The 12,597-nt window shown below is 38.8% G+C and overlaps 1 protein-coding gene across 1 annotated transcript in view; it reads right to left on the reverse strand.

Annotated features, from left to right (window-relative positions):
• Positions 1–12,326, reverse strand: part of LOC112120321 (neural-cadherin-like) — an 81,774-nt gene extending 69,448 nt beyond the window's left edge. The window contains exons 1-5 of the mRNA XM_029911790.1: positions 12,200–12,326; positions 11,598–11,823; positions 7,346–7,550; positions 5,715–5,826; positions 4,075–4,324 (exon numbers count right to left, since the gene is read on the reverse strand). Of these exons, the coding sequence (XP_029767650.1) occupies positions 4,075–4,324; positions 5,715–5,826; positions 7,346–7,550; positions 11,598–11,823; positions 12,200–12,326 (920 nt within the window). The remainder of the gene's footprint in view (positions 1–4,074; positions 4,325–5,714; positions 5,827–7,345; positions 7,551–11,597; positions 11,824–12,199) is intronic.
• Between the last annotated feature and the right edge of the window lie 271 nt (positions 12,327–12,597).

The following is a 12,597-nucleotide window of genomic DNA, read 5'->3' on the forward strand; positions in this document are numbered from 1 at the left end:
ACACACACACACACACACACACACACACACACACACACACACACACACACACACACACACAGAATGGACATATGAATGACAGGATATACTGTGCCACACATGATACATGGGGCCAGGGTACATGGGTCATCATCATAGCTTATCACTCCAAAACTGCAACCAAGACCTGGTGTTATCACTTATCTCAAATAGTTCCTCAGGAGTGCAAGATGTGGACAGAGTGAACTGTATCAGGCTGTGTTCAAGTATTTGTCTAGGCTCTCCACATTCACATTTGGGGTCATCCCTCAACCTCCACTTGGTGAAATTATCATCAGTTTTTCCCATCCGAGCTCTCACTCTATTTAGAGTACACTAGGATTTTTGTTCAAAATACAAAAAACACAACCCCCACCCCCCCAAAAAACACCTAAAATGTGAGTAAACAAAAAGTACACTGGTGTAAGCCCAGAGTAATTTCACTCAGTTCACTGAGATCAGAATCAGTCCCAACATGGTCAGACTTGCAAGATGAAATCAACCACACTCAGATACCATGGCAATGAGGGCCATATATATTCCTAGACAAAGAGACTGAATTCAAGACAAAACTTGCCTTACATTTTACATTTACTGACTTGTGTGTATTCATTGGTGCATTAAGATAGGGTTGTGGGGGGTTTTAGCATTTAATATCCAAGCCAATAAGGGAACTAAATGATTCTGGTTTAGCTCAGCTATTCAAAACCCCAGGGCCATTGTCTTAGCTCTGCATCAGAAAACCAAATGAACTGTAACTCTGACAACTTTAAGCATTAAATATAGGAGCAAAAGAGTTCAAATCATCAAGAAAAGGCGTCTGAAGAAGCAGAAGGAGAAAACTGACAAAATGAAACAGAGTGGTAGCTTAAAGCAACTCATAATCGAGGAATAGGAAAATTATGGGGAAAGAGAGCTCCAGGCTAAGAATTATGAGTTTATACTGGACTGTAAATCTATTTAAACAAAGCACTAAAAGGACATCATCATCATCATCTTGATTTGTATCTCTGCATTGGTCCATAATTGAGCATAAAATTAACTGCAGATTAGTGTCTTTGGAGGAACTAAGTTACAGATGATCACGATGAATCTATGTAACAGAGCAAACATCAGATAAGACCTGCTTGAAGTTCATCCTTAGATTCAGGAAGGCATCAGCAAGGGCAAGATAAACCAAAATGAAAGCTTAGGTACTGAGCAACACCTGCAAAGTGCTCAGCACCTCAGACTCCGGTCTTTGGACTGTGTCTATAAAGCATGGAATGATCATGAAACATTGGGACAACTTCTGTTCTCAGTTGCAACCACACAGTCCCACTGAGTTAAATAAAAATTGCATGCGTTCACCCAACGGCAGAATTTGGCTTTATGTTCATCTCCAAATGTATGCAATGGCTACACAGACTGCAGATGTAAAATAATAACCCTCTATGAAAGCATTTTTCATAATTAAAAATAATGCTAATTTTTTACAATATCCTCTGGTAAACTCAAACAGGAAGCCTGTTTTTCTTTTGCTGCACATATGCTCTGTTTTGACGAAGAGCTGTTCACAACATAATGAGTGCTGGCACTCACTTTCTAACAAAAAAACGGTACTACAATGAAGCATTTGTTTTTAAAGAAATAACCACATACAAGATTAAACAATTATGTGGACACTGCAAAAAGATACAAGAAATAAGAGGGTAACGGATTAGTGTGCCTGTCAGCCTTGATAACATCCATTTAACAGCCTGGAATATTTTTTTTAAAAAAAGGGGAGCATGTTCTGAAGAACCACAGTCTTTAGATTCTGGATTAGCCCTATTTGGACATGCAGAGGACCACTAAGAATTTTGTATTACAAAGATCAGCTCTTTTCATGCCAAAACTATCTGAGGGATGTTTAGTTCCCCCTCAGCTGTTGGCTCACTAGAAAGAAGGAAGGAAAGAAGGAAGGAAGGTAGGAAATTTTTAAGACACATATTACCTTTAGGTATTATAAGGACTGTCAAGAAGTCTTGACGTTGTGTTCAGACAAACCACAAGTTTGGCACCATTAAAATCCCTTCCTGATCTTTGCTCTGAGCAACTTTTACTTTTAAGCTGACGCATAAAAGTCAGAATTTGACAGTGGTAAACTGGGAATTCCACTGCAGAGTCTGTAACTTGCATGTAAGCTCATAGTGCTTTTGACACAGATTCATACACTTGTAAGACTCCAGGTTTAAAGAGGACTGTGCTCACTGAACCCTGGAAAATGTTCCCTGTGTTGATGGGAGATGGGACTAGGCGAGATTAAGTGCATTCCACTTATTTATTATTGACATTTATCTTGTGATTTCTTCATATTGCAGTCGTCAGTTAGGACTCTGTCATCTACTAAACATTTTGTTTTAACAATTCAGTAAAATAGTCAACATTTTCAGCACTATCTCCAAAGCCTAAACTGTCTAATTAAGGGCAAGATTCTGCCATGCACTCTGGATGTGCTGGGATGTGGAGGGACAGAGATGCTGCCTGGACTCCCAGTATTTCTGGCTGATTTTCTACTGGGGTCTCCTGGAGTACTCAGTCTGAAGCAGTAGCTCCACTACTCTTGGAAAGGATATCATGTCCTGCTATCTCCCCATACAACCAGCTCTGAGCAACCCTGGCCAGCTCTGACCCACCCTGCACCTTTCAGACAATTAGTACTCACGCAAGCTCCAGCACGGAGTAAGGATTGTGGTATCCATTAGGATTCTGGCCAGCACTTGTGCAGGGCAGGAAGGGGAAGAAGGGATAGGAATAGTCTCCAACACCTTCCCTGTAATAATGTGAGTTCTCACTTCTAGTGGATATGTTTTCTCCCACTATCATAATGTATGTTACAAATGTAAGTTATCTAGCATGTGTAGAGTAAAGAATTCTTTCAGATATAGCAGTGGTTGGAGCCTATATGGACATAATATTTGTTTAAGACTGATGATGAAGTCCTGAAAAACTTCCCAATAAGAATTTTTAAGAAATAAAATATTTTTTTTTATAAAATTTACAAGCTTGAACTTTTTGCACTACAGATTAACGACTCATTCTTGTTCCCATTTATATTAATGGAAATTTTGTCAGCAGCTTATCTCAAGAGATTTCTGATATATTGGGATACATCCAGAAAAAAGACTTCTTCTAGTTTTGGATCTGACCCAAACCCAGGACTCCTGAAGAGCATTTGGATGCAGGAATTTAAATATTAAAAACTCAGGGAGGGAGATCTTGGCTATGAGGCTCCATTTCAGGTTCATCTCTATTTAAAAAAAAATCTACTTTTGTTGCTACCATTTGAAGTAGCTATCCTACAAGGAATGACGACTCATAGGGCCAAATTCTGTAGGAATGTTTAAGGATGTGTAAGTTGGACTCAGACCCCATTAGTCTTACTTCCTCTGATTTGCCAATGTGTGAGTGAATGTAAAAGATTCTATGTTGGTATGATTTATATGGTGAGGAGCTGGAAGAAGACATAAGTAAGGGGCAGCTTACTTTAGCATACATGCTTTTAAATGCTACTCTTCATTCCTTTTCTTGCTTCACTTGTCTCTTCTGGACACTTGATGTGTGAATTACACCAGCTTACATTTACTGGACCAAATTCAGAGGTGATATGTAAGGGTGAGTATAGTCTAAGTGTGTTTAAGTGAGCAAGTCTAAATCTAAACCAACCTATGGAAGTCTAAGCTGGTAGGACATATATGCTGGAAGAACCAGAAGAAGGTTCAAGACTAACTCGGACTATTCAGATTCATCAGTGAAGAATGTTTCCCACAATCTTTTCAAATCATCTCTAAATTTTGTGGTTAGGAACCAAACTTAAGGACTTATTTTACTGGGAGTATGAAATTTCTGGGCCAAATCCTTGTGTAGTGTAAATCAACATAAGTCCACTCATTTCAATGAAGCTATGCCAATTTAAACCAGGTGAAGATCTGGCCCTCCGAGCATGTCTCAGTTCCTGTGATATCTCTTTACATCTTGACATCCACAAGTTAAGAGCAATATTTTCAGAGTTTTAAAAACAACTGATATATTTACATTGTCTGAGAAAACTCGGGTGCTTCATCATTCATGTTTGAAACACGGATTCTAACAGTTGCTGTCCCAGTCTTTGGCTCTTCTCCTTTATCTACAGCCATAATTATAAATTCATAAAGATGGTTGGGCCGCTCATAGTCCAACTGTGTTGCTGGGAAGATAGTACCATGTGAAGAAATGTTAAAATCTGGACTCAAAGTGTAATATAATATTTCAGCGTTTTCTTCTGAATCACAGTCGCTGGCTGTCACTATTAAAACAGAAGAAAAATACAATTCCTAGATTAAGGTCTAAGGATTAAAATGATAAAAACTTTAATAGACAAATTAATGAATGGCATAAAAATAACAGTAATAACATTTATTTTAACATGTGGGGCTTGAAATAACTTTTAAGTAGTTCAGGATATAGCATATTTTATACTGATTTACTATGGTTTGAAAACAAGCTGTAAAAAAGCACATTTTTTACTTCAACTCTCAATATTTATATCAACAAGTAATCCTTCAAGGTAAGGCATGCAATTGCCTGGCTACTTCCACCCATTGTTATGCCTCTGTCTGCTAAAGATCCCTCTACTATCAAAAATCTTCTTCCTATGTGGGTACTTATATTCTCATGCCCACCTGATTTGCACCACTGACCCAAATTTACTTTGTCTCGAACAGGCTTGCCTCCTGCAAACATATGATTAACTTCATATACAAGAGTGGTCGCACAGAGTTCAATTAGACTACTCATATATAAAATTAAATATGTTCTTAAATGCACAATCTAAAATAACACATTACTAGATTATAAAGTTTCATTTCCCATTCAAGAGATCAGTTTTCAATGTTCTAACAATTTGCTATTTTAACCTGTGTATACTTTTTCAAATCATAGGAAAAATTAACTGAAGGAATAGCCTTAAATATGTATGCAATTATTTATTTTGATGTAAATCTGCTTTTCTTCCAGACTCTGCTCTTATTTAAATAAAAACTTTGATTTTTTTTCACCATTTCATGCACTACACAGAACTGCATAATATAAAACTGAGTTATTTGGTTATAAATTCAGTAGGGGTGGAATTTTGCTCCCCTCACTCATCTAAACACACATGCATACACACAAAAGGCCCTGAATGCAGCAGAACTGGTGTAGTTCAGTGGAATGGGATGGGAAGGACACAGCATATGGACAACCCACAGAGGCTGTGTGAGCCATGGAGCTGTGTTCCATGAGGATTCCCTCTGTCCCAGCGCACAGGGTGGTTTCAAAGGTGCACAGAAGAGGTGCATTGATGGACTCACAACTACTGACCATCTCCATCCTTCAGAAAGAGGGACACAGCAGCTGCTGGGCTACTGCAACTCTAAGGATGTAATAGCAGCCACAGCATCTGTACTGTCACTTCATAATCCTACAGAAAAGATTTGTTTCCTTCCTTTCTCCTCCCTCTCCCAACTTTTCAGCTGTGCACAGGGCACAGAAGTTTATGCTCGTGAACCAATTCTGCAAGGTGCCAAGTACTTCCTCAATGCTGTTGCACACCCCACCCTAGAATTGGTACCTTGTGTTTCAGAGGGGGGAATTCTAATTAGCAACAGAAAACAATTATCCTACTGACTGTAGTGAATAGATTTTAAAGTGCTAACCTTGCAGAAGTACAGTTGTCATGGGAACTGTTTCAGGAACACTGTCTTTGCTGTAGATTGACTGCTGGAATTCTGGGGCACAATCATTCTCATCTGTGATTACAACCAAAACCTGAATGGAAGAGATGAGAGAATTAAGTAGTATCAAAGTGGATCTGAGCAATGTCTTCACTGGTATAGATATAATTTGATGCAAGGATTTTCCAAAAATAATCATCTTAGAGGATTTCAGAAGCTATAGCCCATAGGAAGAGCCATTTTTGTTAGATTGTTCATTTCCTGCGGAGAATTGTTTTTATGTTACACAGAAATTCTTAAGTAGTGGCAACTGTCATATCCAAAAATTCTTCTACTGCAAGGTTTTTCCATTTTTTCCTCATGGACATTGACTGTTATTTTCTTATTTAATTGCAGGGCAAATGGATTCTCCATTTTCTTAGCATTCTTTTTCACTACTGCATCTTGCAATACATTTTTATTATTTCTACCACTGTAAATACTAAAGCAACTAATTCTTCTGCCAAGCATATTGTGCTTTTAACAGTATAAATTTACTGAGACCAGATTTTGAACTCAATTACACTGGTGTAAATCAGGAGGTAAAAATATGGAATGGAGGTCAAATTCTGACTCCTAATGGTATTATAAAATGTTTTCATTCTCCTAAGACAAATATTATGGGTTTAAGTCTCCTCTCACTTAGAGGATGCATCAGTAGTAATTCCACAGAAGTCAATGAAGTTATACCAGTGTAAAGAGATTGTAAGTAAAATTAGAATCACACCCTATGTATTCACAAAGCCACCTCATTGTCCTCCTTCAAATACTATCTTAAAAAACTCTTCTCTGCTGAGATGCCTATAAAACAATCAACAAAGGTTATCAGCAGACTGTGTGCTCAGACCTCTGCTTACCATGCTGGCCAATGTCATCTCATTGTTTCCTTGTGTGCCCCTGTTGTCTCGTATCTTATACTTAAATTGTAAGCTCTTTGGGGCAGGGAATGTCTCTCTGTTACATGACTGTACAGTGCTTAGCACAAGTTCCTGGTCTCTAATAAATAATATATATACACATCTGCTATATCTGTATTTCAATGATTTTTTTCACCTTTAGAAAAGCTTTTAAGAGTACTGTGACTTGATGTCTTTTAGATACAATATATGCATTACAAATTACCATTGCTTCATTTCTTATATCATTGTTCCCCATTCTTTAAGCTAAAAATTATTCTGTGTTCATATTCTCTGCTTTTAAAATGAAAATACTGTAGAATATACACCATGCTCTGTACGCCAGTTTAGAACAAGGATATTGGCATCAGGTCTGGACTAGTGATATGTCTTCCGCTCTAAGCGGGCAAGGGCTGGGAATTGTGGAGAGGCAGTAAATTCAGTTCCTGAAGAGGAAGGCAGCATCTTACATGAATGGGTCATTTCAGGAGTAGCATTAATGGGCTCTTGCCTCCACCAGAGTCAAGGACACAACACAAAGACTAGGAGTACAGCGGGACAGAATGTGAGATAGAAAGGAGGGAATGGGAATTAAAGCTATGAAGAATCTGGAAGGACCTGGATAAACTGCAGGAAAATCAGGGCTGTCTTGATCAAAACAGAATGATGTGGTGTTACCTCAGTTACACTGCTAAACTGCTCTTGGCCTTCTGTTGCTCTGACCAGAAGCAAGTATTGGTGTTGGTCACTCTCATAATCCACACTCCGAGTCAAGCTGATCTCTCCTGTTGCCTGATGGATGCTGAACAGGCCACTAGGATTAGTTAGCAAATTGTAGCTCAGGGATTTGTTTTGATATGACAAAGCAGAGACTGTAAGAAATCTGGATAAAAATGAAAAGCAAAAAGCAAAGAGAAAAGACATCAACACAAAATTATTATTTTCCCTCTCTGAAGTTCTTAGCCACAAAAATAAATCTCTTATATTTGTTTTCCTAATATTGTGATGTTAATATTAGAATTCTGAAATACCAGAATATGGCAAAAATGCAATAAATTGCAAACCCAGTCCTGCATGCCTGATGCAAGCAAAACTCACTGAAGTAAATGAGGATTGTATCTAAAGACTACGGGATTGGATGCTATTTTTATAAAATGCTCCTCAGACCTGCTATCTTGAGGCAAAATAGGTAAAAGCTAGGGTGTTGGGAATAGGATATATTAAGGATTAAAAATCCAGCCAGGCTATAAAGGGAGGATTTTATTGTAGTTTTAACTGAATTTGCTTAGTCTGCCATGACAACATGTTGCAATGATTTTCAGTTAGAGAAATAAAGTTAAATCAAGAGCCAAAGGATTTAGCCTAATAAGGAAACAGTTAATTTCCTGTCCTGATCACAGGATCTTAATGTTTGAAGAGCTAGTTGCTACAGAAGGAAAAAAACAGGTCAGTAACACAATATATTTAAGATATAAGGCCATATGAATGGCCTTAAAAGATAAAAGTGAGATTTTTTTAAATCTAGTATGGCACAATCCTGTTTCCAATAAAATCGATGGGGTCATGTACTGACTTCACTGGGAAAGGGACAGAATCAAAGTAACACACTACTTCACTCTCTCATAGTGAGCTACTAGTGGCCAATATCTTTTTTTTTTTAATAGGGGGTCAATATAATTATATGGGAGAACCTTCAAAGTTCAATTCCTTTAAAATCAGCACCCAGAACTGTGGATCTGAACTTTATTAGTATTTTGAAAACCCCTTGATCTGCAAAACTAAGTAATGTCTTACAACATTTTCAAAAAAATTTATTCTCAATTTGATCTCTTTTGTTGGTGCATGCTATCAGTGCTGATTGTGTTGAGGTTTGTGACCGTCTTTAACTTTGTAGATATTTAATACAGATTTAAAAGAAGAAAAATCACAAAGGAAACATTTTGAGTATTTCAAAGAGAAAATACATCCTTCAGCCATTTGTTGCCTGATCCTGCAAGGTGCTAAAAGCCTTGTGAAAGAAGATCCCCCAAGCTCCAAGGAAGAGCAGGATCAGGCCCTTGATTTGCATGAAATGGAGAATAAAAACATTATACCTTTCAATAAAATTATAAATTATTACATTGCAAATACGTTACTAAGGTGGTGGATGTGGTTTGGTTCTAATCCTATAGAAAGTGCAATTGCTCTGTTAGATTGGGACAAATGCTATTTGATAATGCCCAGGCACACCCACTTGTTTTCAGTGCTCCCATTTCAGCATGCAATAGCTTTAATGCACCAATGTTGGTGTGCAAATGCAATTACATGCCCAGTTATTTGTGTATTAGCTAATTTTGCCTATGCAACATAGGCACAGTGTTTTCTGTTCCTTTAAGATACAGGCATTCAGAAGTGGGTCCTTATGAGTTTCATAATCATTCTCCGTGAGCAATATTTATACAATCTTTTCCAGTTTGGACTTTTGTACCATTCATAGCAAAGAAATCATCCCATGAGGATTTGCAGAGATTAGTACATTTTAGTTTATATGAGTACTTTCTTCCTGCTGCCATACTGCTGGCAATGACTTCTTTCAGAAGATCAGATATGTGGTTGAAATTTTGAGGTATTGCCAAAGGTTGTGATAGGTCATATCTTGTTTGTTTTATTTATTATTTGTATTATGATAGCACCTAGCAGCCCTAATCATGGACCAGGACTCCATTGTGCTAGACTGACCATTAATTAACAGATCCACGTTAATATTAGTACTGTAGGGTTCTACAACAATCTCTGTTAGCACTCCCTGTTAATGTAGAATAATAATTTGCTTTCAGTGGGTGGCATTATTTATGGTCATGGCCTCTAGTGTCATATTATAATCTGATTACACTCAAGATTAATATTTCATTCCCTTGGGATATTGCTGGGGAACTTGACAAACTGGCTGGCTATCAACCACCCTTAGGTATGAAAATTGTTTTTAAATGCTGATTAAAAAGTAGTTACAAAGAATCTTATTATTTTTTTAGATTTAGCCTTGTCTGACTTGTGACAGGGTCAGCCCAGATGGCTACAGGAGAGTGATAGAAAGCAGATATATTAGCCCCAGATTAAGTAGGTCTTTTTTCCCTGGGTAAGGTAACAGGGAAGGTTCCAGAACAATCAGGAACTTTCTAGAAATAATTAAGGCAGACAGGCTGATTAGAACACCTGCAGCCAATCAAGAAGCTGCTAGAATCAATTAAGGCAGGCTAATCAGGGCACCTGGGTTTAAAAAGGAGCTCACTTCAGCTTGTGGTGTGGGTGTAAGGAGCTGGGAGTGAGAGGACGTGCTGCTGGAGGACTGAGGAGTATAAGCATTAACAGACACCAAGAAGAAGGTCCTGTGGTGAGGATAAAGAAGGTGTTGGGAGGAGGCCATGGGGAAGTAGCCCAGGGAATTGTAGCTGTTGTGCAGCTGTTCCAGGAGGCACTCTAGACAGCTGCAGTCCACAGGACCCTGGGCTGAAACCCGGAGCAGAGGGCGGGACCGGGTTCCCCCCAAACCTCCCAATTGACCTGGACTGTGGGTTCTACCAGAGGGGAAGGTCTCTGGGCTGTTCCCCAACCCACATGGTGAATCTCTGAGGCAAGAAAATCCGCCAATAAGTGCAGGACCCACCAAGATAGAGAAGGAACTTTGTCACAGACTCCAAGGGCACGTCTTCACTACCCACCGGATCGGCGGGTAGCAATCGATCTATTGGGGATCGACTTATCGCGTCTAGTGAAGACACGATAAAAATCGATCCTCGATGGCTCTGCCGTTGACTCCAGAAATCCACCGCGGCAAGAGGTGGAAGCGGAGTCGACGGTGGCGCGGCAGCGGTCGACTCACTACCGTCCTCACAGCCAGGTAAGTCGACCTAAAATACACAACTTCAGCTACGCTATTCACGTAGCTGAAGTTGCGTATCTTAGGTCGACCCCCCCCGTAGTGTAGACATAGCCCAAGATGGCAGAGATTAAATACCTGGTAGGATTCCACAATTCTTAAAACATAGGGACCAAAAGAGAATATATATCCATCACACTTTTAAAGCAAAAGCACATCATCATCTGATCTCATACATCCTAAATTACTATATCCAGGAAGTCTGTAGCTATATGGGTACTGAAAAAAGTTGACAAAATATGGTAGATAACATGACAAGATTAACAAACATATTACAATACAGACCATGAGCTTTCAGATGAAAGGGCTTCATGGTTTAGCTGTAGGAGGAAACTTTTGCACTACAAATTAGAGCAAGTCAGTGAGGTTGAATAGAAGCAATTGAATGCAGAATTTGTCCCAGTACATAAAACTGAGTTTGCTAGTCCAGTAAAAGGTTTTATTTTATCCTGCGCAAATTATGATGTCAGAATTTTTGGTGATATGTACACTGGCATGATAAGCCATCAGAATGGAAAATCAAATGACCAAGCTTTGTGGTGTCTTCATTTTTGCCCAGTAATGAAAGCAGCATTCACAGCCTTTTGCTTTTTCTGATTTTCATGTGAAGAACTTGTCACTTTTCCAAACATCAACACAGATCCTGAACTGGAAGAATACATAAAGGATATTTTCCCTTCTTGTTTAATGCCTCTAATTTGTCTTTGAGGTCATTTTTAAAAATAGGCACAACCAGTTTCTCCTATTTATTATTACTAACATCCTTTACAAATATGAACATCTCATTCTTCACCAGTACTTTTCCACATAAAACAATGACTACAAAATAAATCAAACTATATCTATCTTAGATACTTCTTTCTCTGGGATATCTAATAGCCAATCATCCCATATCTTTTTGTAATCTGCAAATAATGTGAAGGCTTCTGGGTGATGATATCAAGGTTAAGCTATAGTCTGTGCTATAACCCCAGCTATTAACTAGTACTAGTATAACTTTTAACTGGTACTTACGATTTTCCCTGGAGCGTGTTTTCAGGAACATAAACAATATATGATATGTTGGTAAATTGTGGTGGTCGAAGCCCCGCAATCACAGAAACAGAAGCAGGAGACCCTTTATTACCAAGTTTATCCGCTGCTAACGCAGAAATTAGGTATTCCTTGTCCTTCACTAGTGGCAAACCTGTTGTTTTAATCCAACCACTGTCCTTCTCGACCTCAAATCTGTCTTCTCCACCTAAGTAGAAATATAAACCCAGAGACTGTTAGGAAAATTTTTACTGGAGTAAAATTTGGAGAATAACTCCCACTAGAAACTCCCATATGGAAAAACATGCACGGCTACCCCAGAGAAACCAATTCATCACTGGGGATGGGCAGTACTGCCACAGCCCTCTGCTAAAGGTGGCCAGTTTTAATCTATTGCTAGAGTTTCCTGAGAACCCCTCCAGTAGATGAGAGGTTATCAGTGAGTCTGCACTTCAAGCTGACTTTGTGCTACAGGAGATCCACAGGATGAGTTCTGTCAGGAGGACCTGGGGGTGGAGGGGAAGAAGCCACGGTAGTGATTCTGTGTATGTGTATGCATATATGTACATATACTTTTAATTTACCTTCAAAGAGAAAATATTCTACAGCTCCGTGGACCCCTTCGTCATCATCCACAGCAAGAAGCTTATACACTTTAGTACCTGCTGCAGCTTTAGGAGATACCACAGCCAAGAATGGGAAAGGATCCATGGCCCATTCAGGTGCATTGTCATTCACATCTGTCACAGTAAGTTCTAAACGCAGCAAGTACCATTCCTTTCCTGATGGTTAACAGAAAAACAAAGGATTAGTTAGCACGCTAACTATAAGCACTGAAAATATCTGGGATATAGTATTATTCCTAAATATCGTTCCTATGGGATCCAGTTTAATAGAAAAAAATACTTTTGTAGGCTCCAATCTGCAACTGACAGCATGCAGATGGACTCCTGTACCTGTGAGGAGAGCCACTGACTTCAAT

Source organism: Terrapene carolina, unplaced genomic scaffold (assembly GCF_002925995.2).
Source record: "Terrapene carolina triunguis isolate 2854851 unplaced genomic scaffold, T_m_triunguis-2.0 Scaffold130, whole genome shotgun sequence".
NCBI classification, from domain to species: Eukaryota; Metazoa; Chordata; order Testudines; family Emydidae; genus Terrapene; species Terrapene triunguis.